Raw genomic sequence first — 22,638 nt, forward strand, 5'->3', positions numbered from 1 at the left:
GCTCTCTTGTTTAGCTGGCAAGAGTAAAAATTACAGACACACAACAGTAAAAATTCTCATTCTCAGGTCGGCACTCGGCGAGACGAACACCAGTTTGAGGGCGTGTCGAGTGCAGAGGACAACACGTGAGCCCTGGTCGGAGGACTTGAGTGACGGACTGGTGATCTAAAGTTGGAGCAGAGCAGACATGTGAAAACAAGAAAGTTAAAATACACACTGAACTTGTAGCCAGTGACATGATGTGAGAGATCTTGGTGGACTTGCTGAGGCAGGTGAAAACAAGGTTGCAGCAGACTAGCCGGGATTATATAAAATCATGAACTATCATTTGTAGCTCAGACTGTGACACAATAGTCCATTTTTCAAAATACATATCCAGGTCGAATTTACCGAGGTTTCTTAGACTAGACTACCACAAAAGACAGGGACGTCTCTGTTATCTGAAGCACTAATAAGGACCTCCGTCTTTTCTGTCTCCAGCTTGAAGAAATCAGTTCTGATCCATTCATTCATGGCTGTCAGATAATCGGTGCCATTAGCTGTAGCATAAACATTTAACAGGATATCATTAGACTAACTGTGGTATGAAATGCATTCAAATTTGGTAGTTATATGACTTCAGGGAAGCGTTACAATGCAAATAAAATAGGACCCAGGACAGAACCTTGAGGCACACCTCACGACAAGGTGGAAGAACATGTAGGGACTGAGCCAGAACAGAAAAACTGCTTTCTGAAAGATAGAAGGAGACAGAGTCTAGGTTGCTGTGATCCACAGTATCAAACTCTGTGCTGTACTTGTTTGCTATCTAACTGGCCAGATACCAAAAATAAATGAATACAAATGCTTTACGTATGATTTGAGTGAAGAGACACTTTAAACTTTCCACCCATCGGCCCCTGTACCCCGACGGTATCACTCCAGATCTTCTCCTCCACAGCTTTTCTTCACCGTCACACGAGGCCTCCAGCTCCAGCCTGCTCCCCCTCCCCATCCTTCATCCCATCCAGAGCTTAAGTTTCTCCACCCCTCCACTCCTCCGTCCAGCCAAGAGTAGTGTATGTGCAGTGGAATCTGGGATTGCGAACAAAACTCAGCTGGTTGTTTTTATTGTGGGGTGGCTCCCCCCTCAGCGTAGTTACAGCCGCCAAGTACGTCATGTTTTCCCTCTCCGTGCCAAAGCCGGCCCCTTCCAAACTCATTGATGGGAAGATGATATTGGGTGGAATGGAAAGGGTGGGAGGTAAAGCAGACGGAGCGGGGGACCCTGAGGTCAGAAGGTGTGGTCTGCAGGGTGAGGCAATTAAAAGCTGATAAACTGCCAAGTTCATGAAGAGGTTACTTTAATGCCAAGAGGCTGTATTAGCAAAGGAGGACATCAAGTCTTTGATTCTGCCTGATAAAGGATTTTAAACAAACCTGCAACATTAATGGAAAAAATAATGATAATACTGCAAATACCTCAAATCTGTTTGTTCATCTGGTCTCTCCTTTAAATCTATAGGAGAGGATGCAATATAAGATGTTTACCAATGTGCAGAACATTACATTATGTTGTCGATACCGACTGGAAAACTGTGAAGACAACATTTCCAGTGATTATTATAGACACCAGTTACTCATACAGTCACATCCAAAGAACAGTGAATACTACTCCACATACTGAGAAATCTTAACACCCTGCTTGTATTTTGTCATCCCAGGCTGGAGTAGACAGAAAGCCTTCACCTTGGTGATTATTTAAATCAGTGAGGCAGAAACACATTTTATCATCCAGGATTTGTGGCTTGAACCTGCAGTTACAGGTGTTTGGCCACTGGGGGGCAGCAGAATCAAGCTGCTAAAACTGATATATTTTCGTCTTTTATTTTGAAATGGTAATCTTATTAGCCAAATGCTGCCTATTAGCATGTCCTGCTGTTACCGAGAAATATTAGCCTCTGTGTGTCTGGACACCTGGTGAATGTAAGTCCAATACTGACTCCTATACTGAGCTTTGTTGTTGTTCTCTACTACTAACTACTATCCAGTGTTAGCTGCTAATAGCCCCAGTTAACCCATGTATTAGCATAAATGGCTGGTAACAGAGGGAGGCCTAGCTAGCTGTTAGCCATCGGTTTCTTTTAAAGATACATGATGTCTGATAAAATTCAGGTAATTTATGTCAGGTATTAATGTTGTCCTGGATGTTGTTGTCTGAGTCCACAAAGACTTATTTAACCATCTGTATAAATACATACATAAATAAATAAATAAATAAATAAAAGAACGTCATGTCCACTGAATGGCGTTTGCCAAATCAAAACAAAGATGGCCGCCTACTGGCTACACTGGATAGGAAGCAGAGCCACAGTATGACAAACAAAAAAAATCTTGTTTTATATGTCGCAGACGGAATCTTTTTTTCACCCAGCTAGTTACAGGAGTCTTTGAGGATGCTGCAAATACCATCAGAGCAGTGGTAAGTGCTTTTAAATAACCGTTAAACTAAATTAGTCATCTTTACACCTGTGAGCCAAATGGGGACTGACATGGAAACATCACTGAGCACATAATGTAGAAGAGGTACACACAGTAGGACCCTTGTAATAAAGCCTGAAGGTGTGCTAATACATGACAGGTACAAACTGGGGGTGGCTGAATTGTGCTCACCAGCACGGTGACATACAGAGGGGTTTGTATTGGAAACAACAGCAGTGAGGAAGAACCAGAACTGCAAAGTCACAGTGATACAGCCAAAACAATCAGCTGAAAGTAGGGCTGGAGGAGAATATATTAATACTGAATGATTATTATTTTTTACATGAAACTATGATATATTCTAGATATAGTTGCATCCTGGTACAAGTGTTGTCTTTTCCTGGTTTGAAAGTCTGCCTTACAGTAAAGTGATGTAATGTTCTGAAATTAGCAGACTGTTCTACTTGTTCTGATACTTGCTTTAACCCACTTAGCCCACCATAAGTTAACAAAAATCTCCTTGCGTTAATACTTTGTGAAAGTACCAATACTGCAGTATTTTTGCAATAGGTGTAAGAATGTTTACATTAACAAAATGGTATGAAATCTCCCTCAAAAGTAAAAAAAAAAAGGAAAATGAAAGAAGATATATATTAGACTTGCTAAATGCACCAAGTGTTCAGATACTACGTCCACCTACTCACAGTAAATCAGTGATTGCTAATATATAACAATAGAAAAGTTCACTCTGAATCTGAAAGTATCCTCAGATAGAGGAGATGAATGACAGGAGAAGTGGCTGCATGCTCAGATCCAGACCCGCAAAGGAAGTTACTGCCCAAATCTGTAAGTAGTATACTGTTACTGTGGAGGAGAGTAAACAAAACAGATGGAAGATTGCACCAGACAATTTAATCTCGCTGCAAGTCAACAAAAGAAATGACCCTGCATGACGAGGGCTGAATCACACACACTGTTTGAAAGCCAGAGATGGGAGAGCAAAATGAGTAAGAACTCAAAATTCATGAACACAAATCCGTCTGTTTCACGTGTTTTAACCCACCACTCAAGTAGTTAATTCACAAATGAGTTAAGTCCACTCTGAGTGGGTCTCTGAACCAGATGAGGACGTTTTTGCGAGTGTACTCCGCTTGAACTTGATGAAATGATTTATGCGTTTTAAATCTTGGCAGCGGAGGAAGGGGTTTTTTCTCATGCAACACCCTAGCTTGAACACAACAGTACACATCCACCCACAAGCACATAGACGTTCCCTCAGAAGTCCATGTGCATTACAACTGTGAGTAAAAAAAAATAACTTTATATACTTGCACATACTTTTGAAAAAAAACATGCATCAAGGGAAATGTAGTATGCAGTTTCAAAGCTGGGATCCACATTAAGGGAGGGGTCCACTGAAAGACAAATATGGGGCCCCACTGACTAATGTGCTCACATGAGGGAGTGACCAGACACGTCCTACATGTAACGACCCATCAGACAGCTGTGTTAAAGGCCAGTTAGTTTTTAATCGCTTCATGTGTGATGACAGCTTAAACTTTCAGCCCTGGTCAAAAGTCACTAACCACTAAAATTAATTTAGTGTTAATAAACTGCAGGTTTTTTTTTTAATGATGTGTCATCTGCCTCATATGTGTGGAGTATTTTTTAAATTTTCTATCTATTGTAATAACATTTTCTAAGCAGTCTTTTACTCTAGCAAAAGACTGGGCTGCATGATGAAAGTACCAAATACTAATAAACGAATGGTGAAAATTCGAAGGCTCCCATTTTATATTTTGTCTCCATAGACACCTAAACAACAAATAACAACGGAAACTTAAATTGAAATCCCGTCTGTTTCCTGCACATTGCTCTGTGCTGTCGTCTATTCCTAACATCTGCTGAGGGAAACAATCTGGAAAGCATTGTCTCTTCTTTTTTTTTTCTTTCTTTTTTTTTTTTCCAGTGATGCAACTATCCACAGAAGGCACATCGCACACTGTAGTAAACTGAAGACTATGCAGCTGATTGAATACTAATGATAATTTACCGAAGGTCACTTAAGGACTCCAGACAAATTGCACAGTAACACTACATAAGAGCAATTTATCTGGCTGTTTGAGAAGGTGTGATACTAGCTTCAAAATACACAAGATGTAAATGTTAATCTAGAATTGTGCAGGCTTTGAATTAGGGAAGTAAACAACATTATGTAATCAGTTTACATTGGGCCACATTGAAATAATCCAAACTTTAGATGGAGTAAAGTGTGCAGAGGAAGGAGAAGTTTGAATGTGAATGTGATTGTTGGGTTAGGATGCCCCCTGCTGTGGCCTTGAGGGGCAAACGGGGCAAACTAGACACAGCAAAGTGAAAAAGAAGAAATGAAAACAAAGATATATATGTGTTTTATAATATTTATTCACCTGGTCCAACCAAAGTTTTGAACTAAACGCGGCGATGTGGAGGTCCACATTCTTCTGTCATATTGATAATGTAAACTGTAATCTGAACAGTATTATTAAAGTTGCTTGGTAAGTAGGTTGCAACAAAGTAAAAATCAATTTAGTACATTTATTAACCTTATAAAACTAGAACTCAGTGTGCATTGTGAGCATCTGCCATTTACAAAATTAAGTCCTGGAATTAATAAATACTATGTACGCCACACATAAATAGTGAGTGTATTAAGACACAAACAGCTATAATTAAGTTAGGAAACAAGAAAATCCCCATGAATTAATTTCTGTAAAACAGCTCTTGAACTTGAAATTAAATGTACTTGAGGAAATGGAGTCAGGAAGCTGGTAAATGATTGATTAAATGATAAATTAAATTATAATTGACTTCTGCAGACTTCCAGAGTTACTTTATTAGGCTATTTTATGCACCAGAAGCTAAACATCGCTTGAGATTACACATTTCCAGTTACAGACATTCAGTGCACATGTGATTTTTTTCCCAATGTTGTTAGTCCTATAAATGGGGCACAACACTGCTGTTAGCTGCTGGGTATGAACGCAGATCACACAGGATTCTTTCAGAGGCCAAAGACTGTTTTTATCATCGACAGGATCCTTCGTGACCGTATCATTTCCTAGCAGGTTTAGAACAGTTGTGGTTATTTCACATGAGCGGTTTCTGTAGGCTCTTTGTGTTTCTTGTCTTTGCTTGTGTTTGTTGTTTTGAAGTGGGCAGTGTTCAGCTGGAGAAATGTGATGTCACATGTTCCTGTGCACGGGTTATAGTTTGTCCTACGCTACATTAGTATCAGAATATGATGACTGTTGTGAGGTTTTGTGCTAATTCAGCCTTGCGTGACTACAAAACAGTCCTGATGAAGCAGACTAGCCAAGCTCTCTTATTTGTTTTTGGAGCTTTAAACTCTTATTAAATAACAACAAAGGATGTTTAAGGTTAAGTTCAACTGTGGTTTTTTTTGCACATTTAGTGATAATATCGAATTGTACAGAGGAATATTAATAATATTAGATGCATTAAAATGCTCATAATTCATTCTACAGAATCACTGTTTTATTCTAATAGCTTCCAATTATCAGGTTCAATTACAGGATATTCTAACAACATATCCTCTAATTGAACCTGTCTGATAAATCATATAAAGAAAGCTCTCATGTTTATTAACACATTAGCCTAACATGCTCTGTCTAAAATAGTTATGAGTTATAATTAGGAAGTGTATAACAATGGAAAACCCAGAATTTCTAACTCCGACATCAGTGTAGCATCACTACCGTGAACTTCCGTATCAAGATGGTACTCAGATTTTACTTTTGTTTTTTTTTGTTCGTGGTTGACAGTTCAAGACAACAAAACCAAAGGCTACACGGTTCCTTTTGATTTTCCAAACGGCTGGAGGGTAAATATAAACTAGCAGAGTATTAAATAACACCGATAAGCGTTCAGGTTAATGGAAATTTCCAGAATATAGATGAGTCGACGTCAAGATTGTGTCTTACGTTTTAGGGTTAAATTCACTCGTGTGACGTTTGAGTCGCCCGTCAGTTATAGCAGTCAATATCTGTGTTAATTAAAATGGTTTTCTTTATGTAAACAATAATATTGGCATGTTAATGATACCACGGGGGAAAAAAAAACAAAAAAAAAAACGGGATTTGATGACCAAAACCGGAAGTCCATCGAAGTGACTCCTCTTGTCCCCGTCCGCTCTCCTTTCCGCTCTGCGCCTGTTTGTAAACATGCGTCAAAAGCACGTGATCCCTGTGACGCCTTTCGGACGGACGTCCAATCAGAAAACGGGGGTGTGTGAGCGGTGGGCGTGGCTTGTTTGTGTTGCTGTGAAAATGTCGATGGACCAAGGTGCAGGCAGGGCGCAGGAGGGGGACCACTCTTGGGTTTGGTAATGACCCCCGGGAGGAGGAGGAGGACGGTGGACGGTGGGAGTCGATGGCAGCCGTGACGGAGCAGTATTTGTAGAGGAAACCGGACGTGTTGCGACAGACGCGCCGTCGGTAAGTCATCTCCTCCCCCTCCTTCTCCTCCAGCAGAACCTGTTTACATCCAAGTGCCTGCTCCAGTGAATAATACACCGTCAGACGTATGGATATAGGTTACAGTGCGCCTGTAGGTGGGCGTGTTAGTAACATGTATGTTTATTCCTTGTATTTGTTTTTTTTGTTTGTTTATTTCATAGTGCGACATATTTTACGTGTTAATCGTCCAGTGTGTCATGGTTAGAAACTTCCTGAAAAGGCTTATTCTCTTATCGTTATCGCTCCCAATGATTTTTTTTATTTTTTCCCCCTCATAAAAAAAAAAGAAAAAAGAAAAACTATGTCTGTGCGGATGTGCGTGCTCATTCTCATTTTCTCTGTCCTCGGAGCCAGTGAGAGGCAGAGAGGGGCAGGGTGGGATGGAGAGGTGTGCTCGGATGCTTGCTGCAGGAGGATGTTGCGCACTTCGTTTTTGTACCTCAGGAGTGAGTGGTCCGCGCATCCATGGGGCTCCTGCGTGATGACTTGATTTATGAGGTAGATGTATTGTTATTGCCTTGATAGATTTGTGTGTGTGTGTGTGTGTTAGTAGTCGTGTAGGCTTGAATGTAATTGATCTAGCTTTGATATTCTCCAGATTTAAAATGAAAAGTAGCAGGAGGTCAGATTTGATTAAAAGTTACAGAGGAGGGGAGAATACTTCAAACTAGCACTTTAAGGGAAAAAAGCAAATTAGTTGATGAGGACAACTTTATATTTTTGTTACTTTTTAAACAGATTTAAAGCCTGTTACAGGCCTCTGACTTTGTATTTTGTTGCCGTCGCACCTGTCAGAGGGTGTCATGCTGTGTACCATCTCCATTTAGACATACTGTATTTAAATCGTACCATGTGAAAAGAAATGTAAAATCAGCCTCAACTTCATTCAGTAGCCTTTTTCTGCATATAGGCCTAAAATTAAAATTATGTAAGATTGTTTTTCCCCATCATCCATTCACTCCCATGAGTTTATCCTTCCAATTACCTCTTATTGATTCTGTAAAGGCTATTTTTTGTTGTTGTCTTTGAACCTATAGTGTGTTGGCCCGCTGTGCCAGTGCCTTGACTCAGCTCCATCCATCCAGAGGTTTCTATGTCATACGCACTTTTTATTCCTGATGTAAACAAACCTCCAGGAGCAATACTCCAATTTCGACACCAGATGGCGTATTTCTGCAAAGGTTAGATCTTGTGCTGAGCATGAAGTTATCAGACAGTGTTCTCAGAATGAGTCAGATGTTATATTGGGAAGTATTGATGCGACGCCGCAGAGTGACGGGAAGACGGGCGGCATCTAAATGAGATCAGTTGATGTGTGTGTTTTATTTTTTTTTTTAATTAATCTTGTGCCTCACAACTTTGTCGACAGAATGGCTCGCCGCATCCATCTGTCGTGGTCGGGTAAAAATGGACTGACATCTCTTGACGTCAAAACTCCACTGGCTGCAGTCGCCTGGCCGATTGCTTTTGCCGACTGCTTCAGAGGCACAGTAAGAGAAAATGTTGTTAAAAGGCTGGACGTGAATACATTTATCGAAGACTAAAGTACAAAATTAAGCCGAGAAACTGAAATGTCTTGCCTTCCACATGAATTTTGCCATTCCTCTTTTTACAGAGGAAATCCAGGTATTACTTTCAACTTCTCTGAGAGGTAAGAGGCGACACTCTTCACCGTGAACACAGGCAGCAACATCCCGGACAAACGCTTGCAGCAATTCAATGTTTATATCAATTACTTCCAAAAGAATCTGCACTGAATAACAGATGCCTGGCTGCACATTTGCATTATTTAATGGCCGGTAGTCAGCAGTCATATGCGTATGTAAGGGTTTCAGCATTATGAGACCTTCCAGAGACGAGAACCATCTCAGAAAATATAACAGTTTCAGTTACAGTGAGCCTTAAAGAATAAATAAAGGTGTTTCTGAAGCGAAAAACCAAAGGCTTTATTATATTCAAACAAACGTAATATATTAATAAGCAAATGTACATGTATGGTGACCAGTATACCGCTGCAACTCTATTATTCACAAGTTTATAACTGCTTAATATCAGAGTGTTATATCTGTTCAAAGGACTCACTCCTCTGGCTTGTCCAACACTGCGATGCCAGAAACTGCTGAGCTGAGTGGAAACATTTCAGTTCACTTTTCTCAATGTTTGACATGTCTCAAAATAATGCCTGGGATTTTCTCAGGACCTGCCGAGGATAAAGCTGTCCGAGACCTCCTTTTCATCACGGCGTGCGTGGTGCTGGAACACATGCTGACATCAGAGAGAGAGAGCCTGTTTGCATTCTTGCGAGCCGTAGCTGCGACACAGGTAATAACAGAACCAGATTACACTGTGTAATTTCATTAAAAAAAGGTAATACCTTTTTTTTTTTTTTTTTCCTTTCTTTGTTGCCTTAATGTATGTGTGGGTGCATTGAGGAGCTATGCCCATTGTTCCCAATACAGCCAAAAAAACAATATCAATGGAGCTGACTGGGAACCTTTCCAAGGGAGGGATTAAGGTTTAGGAAGTGGAACAGGCATGGCTGATAGATGACATGGCTAAAATTAACGCACTGCCCACTGGATGAGGAGCATAAATAGCAGTCAGGAAGGCCCAGCACTTGGATGTATCTTTAAAGCTGTAGTGTGCGTCTCTCTCAGCACAGTCACACACCGCTGTCACACTAAAAGATCCTGCTCTCATTAGAGAACAACAGGGGAAAATCAAGAATCTGTAATTCATCAGCAGAGCTGGAAGGTAGTGATTGGTTATGGATGTAGTAGAACCGCCACAGGCATTTGACAGCATTCGATATAAGAGACAAATTAAATGCATCAGTTACAGTGTGATATAGTGAGCAACGTAATACATTTTAAAATGTAAATCTTTTATCCAATCCTCTTAGCAGAAAATAGGGCACCGAACACAGCCAAGTGCTAAAGTTGCAGTACTATCCCTTCGTGCTGTTGCACAGGATTCACATATAGACTGAGGACGTCTTCATCCTGGAGGAGCAGCTAGACCTCAATGCTGCGATCGATACCCTCAGCATCTACCAGTCTGCTCAGAGCAAACATGCTTTGATCCTTCAGATCCCTTACATTTCCCATATAGCTCGGGGCTGAAAGCTGATTCTCCTACCAGCGCTCTCCTTTCTCAGTCCTGTAAGGTGAAGCTGTGGGCTCCGTCTCCCCTGGCCCAGTGCAAGATGAAAATCTAGACTCGTGACTCGAGGTTAATGGAAAATTTGAAGACGTGAAATTTGAGGGATTATTTGTGCTTTTACAGCTCAACAGCGCCTTTTGAAATAGCAGATTTTAAAGTGCAAGATTCAGGCAGTAAAACAGCAAAACTGCAACATGGATGATACACACAAAACATAGTTGACTGTGTGTATCAATATACAGTAAATCACTATTTTTGACAACATGTTGACCGCAGCTCAAACACTTCAGGTCTAGCCAACACTTGGACATGTTTGGAATCAGCGTTTCCCCCTGTGGACATATTCTCTCCTAGTTTTTAAGAATGATCAATTATTTACAAAAGCACTTGTTGAAAGCGCACATTGTCTTATATCTCTGTAATAAATAGGTGTGGTGTTGAACTGACAGGCACTTTGTTAACCTTTTGTTAACTGAGACAAAGCTTTTATTTCAGCTTAGCATATAAAGGGGACTTTATGCTTCAGAAATGCAGACAGAGCTAATAGGCACAGCCTTGTTGAGAACAGACGAGCTCATAAAAGAAACAGAGCCAAGCTTGTTCCTGTTATTGCCCTGCTGGACACTGTTTGCAGTATTGTAGTCGACGCTACACGAACACAAATAGGCTAATTTGACATTTAAACCGTGCTTGCGCCGGCCTTTCTTCAGACTAATTGTTTGTGTTTATACAAGAGAGAATTTAACTTGATTCTAACTTTATACGTGATAAAATCCTGGTACAGGTTAGTGCCTGTGCTGTTTGTAGGCCGCGCCACAGCCCAAATAACCAGCTGTATAACCAGGTGCTCAAGTTAGTAGCATTATCCCTGAGGGATTGGGTTGGATGGCTCCCGTAGCATTCACAAGACTGTAATGCTCTGCAGTCAAGAAGCCAAAGTGTCTCGCCTAATGCAGTGTCCCACATTTGTCCTCACTCCTATTCACGTCATAAATCAGATGAGATTATTTGATTGGATTGATTGTTGATTTTATGTTCTGCGTCTAAAACGTGTTTTTCTGTTGTTGTTTTTTTTTCTCTCCTCCAGCAGCTCCGTTGTCTGATTTACATGACAAATGAAGAATCTTCTGATCAAGGTATGTGAAATATCAGATAAAACTGCCAAGACCCAAATTCTTAAAATAAACTCTGCTAATGTTTGACGGAAACAAAACAAGACTATTTATAAGACATGAACACAGTCCTTTTAAAGGAACAGCTGCGTTCTGGTATACCTTTAATTCAGTACACTTGAATTAATGTTAAACGATCATGAATTTGTTTACAGTTGTAAACTTTTTTTTTTATTATTTCCTTGTCAGTTTCATGGATGCGTGTTTAGTTTGAGGTGATAGAAAGTGTTATTTTAGATCAGAAACTGTGGAATAAACAGTCTGTGTTTCCCTTTAAAACAGAGTTGTGGTAGGAAGCAATAGAGCTGAAAGAGGAAGTACACGGCGCAGGCACATACAGAGTAACATTTCAGAGTGCGGTCGTGACGGTCAGTCACCTCACACATTACACTTTTTCAAACACTTTGTCCCACTGGACTGGAGGTGAAAAGTAGTAATGTTGAAAGAGGAACACCGTGTGTCCTACGTCAGAAATCACTATAGCAACCAACTTACGGGTATTACAAAAGAATCACATAACAGCGTAAAACAGAGCACGATGTAAATATTCCCCGTTGGTGCAGATTCGGAGATAAGCAGAATCCCTCGTTCGACTGTATACGAAAAAGTCAAAAGACCATCTGAGTGCTTATGCAACTGATACATAAGCTGGTGATGTGCCTTTAAAACCAGTGGGTTGTCAGGTGATCGAGGATACTCAGTCAGCTCAGCCTCACAGACAGAGCAGCCAGAGTGCGTCTCATGCCGAGAGCAGAGAGGAGAGCGCCAGAGAGGAGGGCAGCCGAGAGGGAGAGAGACCCAATTATACGGGGGACATGGGGGGAAATGGGGACACGGCAGCGTCACAGAGTGGGGGACAGGGGAGCTGTGGTGGTAGGGTCCCTTTAACCGCAGTCTGCTCATGCTCACTCGCCTTGTGTGGCAGCTAGCAAGTGTGTTTGTGGCTCAGCTTGATCAAGAAGTTGCGTCGTATAGCCACAACAGTGGGTATAAAAGCACAGAGAATTAAGTGCTGCGTCACACTCGGGCAGAGGAATAGCGTGATCAAGCGCGCATGTGCACGGCTGTGCGTGCATGCACGGGGCTCTGCTCTGCTTCTGTGTATATGTGTCAGTTGGAAGTAGCAGCCTAATAGCAGTTTTATGCTGTTGCAACAAGATGAAAATAAAGAGTGCGTGTGTTTTGAGGGAGGCAAGCAGAAAGGAGAGAGCGAGAGGGGAGATGCAGAGAGGGAGGGAGAGCAAGTCAGAGAGTGAGAGAGAGATTTTTGGATTAGTTGCTACGTCACTTTTTCATGTCAGGAGAAACAGAAGCTGAGATAACAGAAGCCCAGAGTCATCGAGTTTTCCACCTGAAGTCGACACAATGGTTTCGGACAAGCTCGGCTTTCTCCTCCTCTTCCTCTTCCTCCTTGGTAGTTTTGATATGCTCTGCCTGTCGCTACTATATATATGTGTGTGTGTGTGTGTGTGCCTGTGTGTCTGTGTACGCTGTGTAGTTCCTGTGAGCTGATGATGTCGCGAGTTTCAACATGGATGCTGGAGATGTGACACAGTTTCTCGAGGTTTTGTTTTGATGGCGTGGTAAATGTGTGTGTGTCGGGTGGCCAGAGGTGCGACAAAGGGGTTAACAAAAGAATATTCTGGAAGCTTCTTAATATCACAGCGATGCTCAGTCAGGAATGTTTTGCAGAGAGGCGGTGGAACATCGCTTTTTGTTGCCACCATCACCTGAAGGAGTACGAGCGCTTACGTTTGTGCGAATAGGTGAATTCAATCACGCACGGAGCCGTCCGACCAGTTATGAAACAGTATTGTACGTTTAATACACCACTGTATGGGAGATGGTGATGCAGCCAGGTGGACAATACAGCAGCCGTCAAAGGTTTACGAGTTCGTTGTTGAATTTCAGCCATGACGTTGATGATTTTCACGTCCCTACATATGTACATACATGCGTCTGTGTCGGGGCCGCTGGCCTGCTTGTTGTGGTTAACTCGTGATGGAGGTGAAGGAAAGGAGTGACGGTGGAGCGAAGGGAAGTCAGGCACGTAGGAGAGCAGAGACTGGTTTTGCGTTCCGGCCGCATGTTGCCATCAGACAACAGATCAGCTCGGTGTCTACGGCTGGTGGCACTTACGTATGTCATGTGATTTGTTTTCACCCTCCAGGGCCACCGGGATTTGGCGAAACCCGTCCCCAAGACACATTTGTTTCTGCGTAGTTAGGAGAGACAGAGACGGTGACGCAGTCATTTCTGGGCTGGACTTCTCTTCAACCAGTACACAGCTTATATCCCTCCCTCTTTTCTTTTTTATCTGTTTATCTCGCTATCTGTCTCTCTCTTGGAGAAAGGGAACCACAGAAGGGGCTAAAATGTCATGGCTCAGGATCAGGGAGAGAGACGGGAGGAGAGAGGGAGTCCAGGGCGGTAGAGAAGGAGAGAGAGGGAGAGAAGTTGTTTACCTTGCTCTCTTGGTGACTCTGCTTTGGCTTCTCTCCAGTTCACATGCACTGGACTTCCTAAAGCTGCTGCATCACAGGCCACCGTGCCAAAGCTGGCTTCTCATTGGATGGGAGGAGCTCTCCTGGCTCCACGAGCTGCACAGAGGTGCTCCATTGGCTCACAGTGCAAGCAAGCAGCTGGAGTTCAGCGTCTGATTGGTCAAGAAGCAATGCCCTCTTTTACAAAGGTTTTCCATGGATACTCAAGTACCATGTCTGATTTATATAACTTGAGCTGGTAACATCTTTACCAGGATATCGCCGCCTGTGTTTGTTTTGTGGAGTGATCGTCATACGTTTTGTTGTCTGGCCGATGCTGACGTTCGTATCCGTACCTGCAGTGCAGTGGGCCATTTCCTCATAAGGTTTCCTTAAAAAAAGATATGATGTGTGCTAATGACTGGGCCTAAAACATTAATCCAGTTCAGTCATTTAGTCTTTTTTTATGAGCAGGTGTTGATTTTCCTTGAAAGAACTGCTGAAATCTTAACACGTCAGGAACAAAACGTAACGTCCTGCGAAAGAGTCGTCGAGTCTCATCACCCAGAATGTCGGATATTTTAAGTTACCCTCTCGGGTCAGACGCCAACCCAAAGCGTTGTAGTTGATGATCTTGGGGATTCTATCTTTGTTCCTGCGAAAACTGTTTCTCTGTATGACTGCCTGACAGATTTTTATATGTGACCTTTTTCAATTAGCATTAATCTTAACTTCTTGACATACTTTTAATTTCCAGTGATATATCGGCTCCCTTTTCTCGTAAATTATCGTTAAAACTGTGGCTCTCGTAACATGAAATGCTACTCAGGCCGTCTTTGTTCGCTCCGAGCTGTCGGTGAAAGAGAGCTGCTCAGCATCTTCTACATGGCTGACACACTCTGATACCTGTGACGAGGGCGGCAGCCGCAGGAAGGATTTTAAATTCCCGAGACAAAGAGAGGTCTTCTTCTTCTTCTTCTTCTTCTTCTTCTTCTCCTGGCTGAAAGTCCAAAAGATGCCACATTTCTGAGATGATGCAAGAGCGTGTGTGTGGCTGCCCGCGGTCTGCATTGCAGCTCCTGCTTCCACAGTCAGCGTCTTTCTCTCCCTTTCTCTCTCGCTTGCTTTCTTGTAAATGTGCTGATAGTATAACGTACTGTATACTATGACTCGTTAGTTTTACCGTTTGTAAAGATGATAGAGGAGAATGTGCTTCCTGACGTCTGCACTCACTCAGTCGTCTCAGTGTTTCGTTAGGCTCTGTCCACACGTACGCAGGTATTTATTAACGCCGTTTTTTCTGTGTGTTAACGCTGTTTCAGGTTATCGAAAATGGATGTTTAGGGAAGAGATACTCAGAAAGTCTGTGAGTGTTTACACCTGGACGACGATGCAGACACCCCACTCTCGCCTCCTAATCTGGTTTTATCGGTGTCCAGCGTTATACAGATGTGATCTGGTAGTATGTGTTGTGATATTCTGGAGTATTTGAGTTTGTTTATTGACTGATTGGATGCTATATGGTAAATATTAGACATAAACAGATATCGAGACAAAAGCAGCTGTTGATGGGGTTTCAATAAAAATAGGCCGAGCATCATCCCAGTGGATTCTGTTTACCTGCATCATCATTTCTGTTCTGTTTTCAGGAAAAACCCCCTTGTAAAAGTAGAAATTGTTTGTGGTATTTTCCGTAACGAAGCAACCAGCCACAGAGTATACAATCAGCTTCTCTGTCCACACTGACAGTGTGTTGAATGGATGGTCATGTGATATGTGTTTTCAGGTGCGTTTGACAAAGGTTATTTCTGAAACGTTATTGAAACGCTTGTCCGGATGAAATTATTTTTCATTTAACGTGGTCGCGGACGACTTTTCTCCCCTCGCGTTTCAAAGCGGGATCGACGTTGAAACCGCTGTTGTATAGACGACCGGATCGCTCTTTTGTTTTTGTTACTGAGAGTCACAAATAACAGCAACAGAAGACAAAACGTGAGTTTATTCAGCCATTTGGTCTGTGATAGAAACCGATCACCTTCCTTTACATGGGTGACTGCGTACCACAAACCAAAAAAAATACCACAAAATTGTATGGTGAAAGCGAGGTTTAGAGGGAGCTTATGTAAACGCTCATGGTTTTATTATTCTATATCCATTACATAGTGCAGTCGACATTTACTTCATAATGATACGGTTTTAAAAACCTCTGTTTATGTGTGGACAAGGCCTTCGTCTTCCAGTCAGTGTAGACTTTACACAACGCATACAGTGAGCACAGGACGTACAGCATTCTAACTTACCTGCCGACAGCTGATTTATGATTAATTGTGCATTTCAACAATGAACCGTAGTTCAACTTTTATAGTATTCCATAAAGTACAACTGTCAGCTAATAAATCGCTTATCATGCATGTTCCCCTGCAGTTTACTCACTCAGCAACATTCCCGTTTCTCTCTCAATAAGGACAGCTGTGAAGATATTCACCCCTGCGGGTTTCCCCCGGGTGCTTCGCAGTTCCTTCCTGATCCTGTCGCTGACCGCTCTCCGAAGGCCTCCTGTCCCTTTAAATCTTTTATAAGCATTACACAACAGGTCCAGTGGCACACAAGCAACAAACAACCCGAAAAAGAAAACTGACAGGGCTGGGTTGAGCCAGCCAGGCGAAGGAACCAGACACCTACGGACGGACAGGCCCTCTGATCAGAGTCGTCACTGTGGCTACAGTGCAAACACACACACACACACACACATACTAGATAGCCTTATGCACTCTCACACACAAACATCCCTGACAAAAAAAAAAAAAGACTGGCCCATCTGAAGCCTGATAAGGACTTGTAAGGGCTGTGGGGATTACTGTGAAAATCAAAGCAAATTGCATCGGATGTTTCCAGGCTGCTGGTTTTTGCTCTAATCATTTCAAGACAAGTCGTATTTATGGGAGTTGTCATCGTAAACACAAAGAAATGAAGGCAGACTGTGTGTGGGTGTGTGTTCTGGAGGGACAGCGGGGTTTGAGGCGAGACAATGAATTGTCAGTGTTCCTTCCACCTGCACGCAAAGAGCAAAAAAGAACAGTAGCAGCACCGAAAAGAGGATATTAGAAACATTTGGGGGACCTTGGTACTTTGTTAAAGCACTTGGCAACAAGTCAGTGAACTGGCCACTACCTGTACTCGCCCCACCCTCACAGTGTGTTGTAGCTGCGTGTCTACGTCATGGCCTTCATTTTGCCAGAAACTGACTGCCACTTCCTTGCTTTTTTTTTTTTTTTTTGTTTTCTCCCCTTGTAGTGGCCGGAGAGCAGCGAGCTGTCGTCCTCTCTATTCTACCGAGCAGCAGCGAGGAGAGGAATCATCGTGGGTACATCTGCAAAAAGGCTGCAGGTGAGCCTGAAAGACATGCAGTGTGTTGTGCGTCTGTTCTTGTTTGGCCCTTCACACATCCGCGAAGCTTGGATCAAGTATCAGATCAGTCGTGTGGGCGTGTTGGAGAGAAATGGATTGAGAGAGAGAGAGAGAGAGAGAGAGAGAGTGGGGGACAGAGGTGTTCTGGTGCTTTCTCTGTGGTTTTCTGTTACATCTCTCGCTCTCTCGTTCTTCCTTCGTCTGCTTCCCTCCTCTCTGTTTCCTTGTTTGAAACAGGGCAGCGAATCAGAGTTCTTCCTGGGTGCGAGCATGAGCCTAAACCATCCCAGAGTGCATCGTTCTGCCGGTCTCCGAGATGCCGTCACGCTTCCCTGGAACAACGTCTCGATCCAGTCAAAAAACAGTGTAGAGACGGAGAAAAGTCCTAAAAGTAATTACTGTGCCTATTACTAATTCATTGACATGCATCAGCGTAATGGAGACCAATGAGGCATTGTTTAAAAAATTAATTGTTCCATTTGCAAATGGCAGAGCCTCCAGATGAAGACTTAATACCATAATGCCTCTAACAGCAGTTAAGTCTTCGATGTCCTTCTTTAAATATGTAATATGATACTTTCTCGGAAACCAGACCTTTTGATATTTTATATATTTGTGTATTTACATTATGCCCAATGTTTCAAACAGCGCTTGAATCTAAAGAACGCCATAATTTAATTCAAGGTGATGTTCCTGTTCGTTTGGTCGCCTGTTGCTGTAACTTCCAGGGAAACATCAGGTGATGCATCACAGAGAGAGAGAGAGAAAGGAAGTCAGTGTGAAGAATATTTAAGAACATTAACCTCGTCCATGAACGTTTCACGCCAGAGACCCATCAGATGGATTTTCACCAGCAATGGTGGTTGTTCAGAAAATGAAGACAGCAACTCCCATGATGCCACATTACTTCCTGACATCATCAAATCAGTTTTATTTGAATAGTTTTGATTGAGAGACCCCTAGTGGCAGAAGTTGCGTACTGAAGGTTTAAGTCAGCTTTCCAAACTGCAAAAATAAAGTCTAACAGTCTGATGTGAGTAAATGGCATTAAATAAAATAGAAAAATAGAGATGTCTAACTGTTAAAGGGGAAGTCCACCATTGTTACACAGTAAATTGTGTTCGGGGAGTACTACTGCATATGTGGGAAAAATAGGTAATTAAATGCTTTTGCTTTTTGTATGTAATCTGATAAAATCTCCTCCAGTGATGTCACTAATGTAGGCGCCAATTTATGAAAGTGAGGAAATTTTCTGGTGATCAATTTTTTAAGTCTGATCAAAGTTTCAGCAAGAGAAAGTTTTAGAAAAGATCATCATCATTGACCACAAGCTCGGACACTCAAAATAAGCCTCACAAAAACAAATTCTCCTGATGAAACTTTCTGTCAATCCATTTCACACAAAAATCTCAAGAAATTAGGGGGAAAAAAAAAAAGAAAAGAAAAAAAAAGAAATTACTGTAGAAAAATACATTTTCCGAAAATGAAAGATTATCCTAGGACTATTGTTTTTTTCACTCCATTTCAGACATGAGAAACAATTTTTCTTCTCGTTGACACATGAAAGAAATTGACACATGAAATTTTTTATTATTTTTTCTGAAATGAAAAAGCACTTTTTTGACTTGATTTCACGTCGATAAAAACAATGTGTCACACTTGAAAGAAAAAAAAAACGTTTGACAAGATAAAAAAAATAGCTTAACACATGAAAAAAGATTTTCATATCAAAAAAATTATTTAAAAAGATTTTCACATGAAAGAAAGTTGGAAAAATTGGAAAAAGAAAATGATACATGAAAAACTTTTTTTTTCCCCATGAAATGAAACAAAACTTCTCATGTTTTTTTCAGTTTCAAATGATTGGTTTCACATATGGGAAAAAAAAATGTTTCACACATGAAAAAACTGACAAATAAAAAAAGAATCTGCTCAGTTTCACATTTGGAAAAAAAAAAATCCTGAGAAGAAAATGCTCATGATTTTTTTTTTTTTACTCGGTTTCACACATGGAAAAGAAATCCGCTCAGCTTCACATATCAGTGTGATATTTCCCTGAAATTATTTATTTTTTTGACGGGAAAAAAAAGACACATGAATAAAACTTTTCACACGTAGAATGACAACATTTTTGACAATTTTTTTCCTGAAAGATTTTCATCCCCCCAAGAAAAAGAATCTTCTTAAATGAACAATAAATTCAAAATTTTTCACCAGTTCTCGAGTCACTAACACAGGTGAGAAAAACAGTTTACGGCAGAGAGAAATACATTTCTTAACTTGCTCCTCAGGGCTTCCATAGAATCTGCAGCAGCAGGAAAGTCAAAACATTCCAGACTCAAATGTCTAACGTTCTCTCAGACTAGTGCCTTATCAGGACCTTCTTCACTTCTACATTAATCTTTCTAATTACAGTATATGCAGATAAAAAGGAAGTTGTGTGTCTGCTGCTGCTAACTTCCCTGTTTCAGTAGTCAAATGTTTGCTGGTTTTACCTCTTCCAGTATGATTGTCTTGTTTCTTCTGTTTTTAATGTTGTTGTTTTTTTGTTTGACTGTGTTTTGCACCACAGAAGGATGCCTTCTGTCTGAAGTGCCCCCCTTGGAAGCTGGTTTCAGATGGTGGCTTAGAGTATTGTCATCTATCTAGCACCATTTGAAATCAGTGTTCTTGGGGTGGGAAGTGTATTTCACTGGCCAGCAAACAGGCATCCTATGAAGTATCACGAGAGGATTCAAGAGATAAAGATGGAGCACGGAGAGAGCTTCACCTGCACAGTATCACTCCCTGAAGCAGCGCTCAGTGGGCTGCAAACCTTCCATCTTCAGCGACGTTTGGACAGCTCAGGCTTCTTTGTCCTCAATCCAAGGTTGACCGATTTCTTTTGGTGTTCAGAGTCTGCTTTTGTTTCTAGCACCATTTGAAATCGGTTACAGTGAAGGACAGATCTCATCGTACCCGGCGGAGTTCTTCGCAACCGAGCTGTTCTCTTTATTTCACCGACTGGATTGACTGCGGCGGATTCTCTCTCATGTTGTTCTGACTTTTCTATCCAGCCTGGATCTCTCATTGATACCTCGACTGATGTTTGCAGCGGAGGATGATGTTTTCAGATCTAGACAACTTTCCCACCCCACAGATCACTCTATTCCTGTTTAAACATCGACACAGAACAAAACCAAAGCGTATTCATTCTTTTAGTCTTTAATGGAGCCATGAAAGCTGATAAAGTAGTGCAAGATATCACAAGTGGGCCTCCCAGAAATACTCCCAAATACTATTTAAGTGATGAATTTCTCTGGTGTTGTACTGTAACACTCCCACCACTAGATGTCCATCTGACAACTTGATCAAGGGATCATTTGCACAATTTTCTAGTCAGGGTGAAGTCCACCAGGTGGCACTGTGATAAGAGGAAATGTTAGTGGAGTTTATATTTAAACTGGAGAAGCGGTGCACAGTTAATTTTCTAAACGTTTTACATGATTATAGCTTGTCTCAAATATTTGGGGCGAATGTGACTTTGAGCTGGAAAAATAAAACAGAATCATTTCTAGATGTAATATGTACAAAAGGTGTCTTATTATTAATGTAACATTCTGACATACATTCTTTCAACATACATATATTCAACCTTTTATTTGAATTGCTGGGATGGTATTTATGATGACACAAAAAAAATTAGTAATAAATTCAAACAAGTATTTTGACTAGGTGTCCGAAACTTTAAGCTCCACTAATCCATTTCTACCCCTGGGTCACACAATATGCAGTCATGATGAGCAAAGACTGTGAACATATTTTACGTGTTAGATTTATTGACGTACGTGAAGAGTTGATTGTGCACACAGTGGTGAGTCTTTGTTACTGTTTTATTTCATCAGTTGAATTAAAAAAGTACAGGCATAACAAGCAGCTTCAAACCAATACAAAAAGAGTAACATTTCTTTTTTTTCTCTCACACACACGAGTTCAATAAATAAAGATTAGCGAGGCGCAGGCAAAATTTTCAGTGATGACAGTCTATACATCTTTGTGTAACAACAGACACAAATATTTGTGTTGCAATACTCAAAGTATTTCTGCTCTTCTACTGTTACTGAACTGAAACTGACAATCAGAAAAGAGGCAACGATAAAACAAATCACGTCTTTGTGATCAAAAATTGATTCTCTTAATGTGGTGAAGTTACAGGGCACAAATGTATCAACATGAAACAACAAACTATTATTTACACATTAAACAGGAAGCTCAGAAAGGCCCTCAATCAAGCCTTAATTAACCAGGCCGATCAACAAGACTGACATTTATGCAACACGCGGGCAAACACACAAATCACAAGACGAGCCACAACACTCGCCTGTATTAAGGCATATGGAACATATCTTATATGTTCAGGCACTAAATAAGGGACTGTTTCACAGAACCCACTGTCATCTTGGTCATGGTGAAGACTGAATCTACAGGACTGGTTTGTAAGATAGCAACCAGCTGTATTTAAGGTGAACAATACAAATATTCTTTACTGATTATGCTCATTATATAAGCCATTGGTGTAACTGATGAGCTGAGCCGTGCCCCGGGCTTTAGTGCAAGTGAAGTTTAACATTAACATGGCCTAACCCTCATTCCTTCATAATTACAGAATAGAAAATAACACTTGTGAAGCCAATTATTACTAAACTACTGAAAATGAGTGGTCAATCAAAGATGGACATGACTGTCAACTCCTCAGAGGAGCCACTTAAAGCATAAGCGAAGGATTGCGCTCAATTTTTCTGAGGATTATGAATCTCAGATTGGGGTTCAGAAAAAAAAAAAAACACTCAGGAAATGCTATTGGCCTGTGCCATCACATGCACATGGACAGCATGAAAACATTCAAGGAGTCCAGCGACATTCCTCTTCTCATCTGGTCGCTTCTACAGCCAATTCTTTGGGCGAACAGGATGGCCACGCTTTCTACAGGAAAACAGAAGAAACACAATTTGAAACCGGAGACATTTTTTTGACAAATTGTAAAAAATGTGTCCAGCCCCATGAAAGAGGAAATACATTTCTGAAGAGAGTTAAGTGAGTTAGAGGCACAGGACTACTTGGAAGCAGGAAGGAAAAAAAAAGTTCAACATTAATAATCCATCATTCAGATACAGTATGAAAAAAAATATAAAAGCTTCTGCCCACATTGTCACACTTTGTCCGAGCTCACAACTGGCGACTTTTCGTTAGCGGTTTGACCATCGCCGTTTCCGGTCTCCATCAGCCCCATGCCATCCTGCAAACGATAATGGGTTATAGAGGATGGACGGATGGATTCCTGCTCTCATCATATCCTTATTTGTTCATTTGGCACTAAATAGTTCTGATGCACGTGGTGGTCCATCTTCTTACCGGGAGAGATTTTCCCTCTTGGTCATTTGTTCCACACTCCTTAAG

The 22,638-nt window shown here is 41.3% G+C and overlaps 1 protein-coding gene and 1 long non-coding RNA gene across 6 annotated transcripts in view; one reads left to right on the top strand and one right to left on the bottom strand.

Moving 5' to 3' along the window:
- Window positions 1-1,840: 1,840 nt before the first annotated feature.
- On the top strand, window positions 1,841-18,851 carry LOC119022311. Of its 5 annotated transcripts, none has more exons than XR_005075884.1 (7): window positions 1,841-1,965; window positions 2,414-2,461; window positions 8,347-8,467; window positions 8,593-9,299; window positions 11,227-11,275; window positions 17,089-17,181; window positions 17,440-18,851. It is a non-coding gene; the product is annotated as an uncharacterized LOC119022311 (long non-coding RNA). The 5 variants fall into 5 exon arrangements; XR_005075887.1 differs by lacking the exons at window positions 1,841-1,965; window positions 2,414-2,461 and adding an exon at window positions 7,296-8,158 and having other exon boundaries at window positions 17,440-17,593; window positions 17,887-18,851; XR_005075885.1 differs by lacking the exons at window positions 1,841-1,965; window positions 2,414-2,461 and adding an exon at window positions 7,296-8,158 and having other exon boundaries at window positions 8,593-8,628; window positions 9,175-9,299.
- A 2,149-nt stretch (window positions 18,852-21,000) lies between these two features.
- LOC119023527 (sushi, von Willebrand factor type A, EGF and pentraxin domain-containing protein 1-like) overlaps window positions 21,001-22,638 on the bottom strand; it is a 28,702-nt gene continuing 27,064 nt past the window's right edge. The window contains exons 31-33 of the mRNA XM_037105540.1: window positions 22,594-22,638; window positions 22,387-22,477; window positions 21,001-22,164 (exon numbers count right to left, since the gene is read on the bottom strand). The exon at window positions 22,594-22,638 is cut by the window's right edge and continues 1 nt beyond it. Coding sequence (XP_036961435.1) covers window positions 22,391-22,477; window positions 22,594-22,638 — 132 coding nt within the window. The 3' untranslated portion in view covers window positions 21,001-22,164; window positions 22,387-22,390. The remainder of the gene's footprint in view (window positions 22,165-22,386; window positions 22,478-22,593) is intronic.

The sequence above is a fragment of the Acanthopagrus latus genome, chromosome 7 (genome assembly GCF_904848185.1).
Source record: "Acanthopagrus latus isolate v.2019 chromosome 7, fAcaLat1.1, whole genome shotgun sequence".
Taxonomy (NCBI): Eukaryota; Metazoa; Chordata; class Actinopteri; order Spariformes; family Sparidae; genus Acanthopagrus; species Acanthopagrus latus.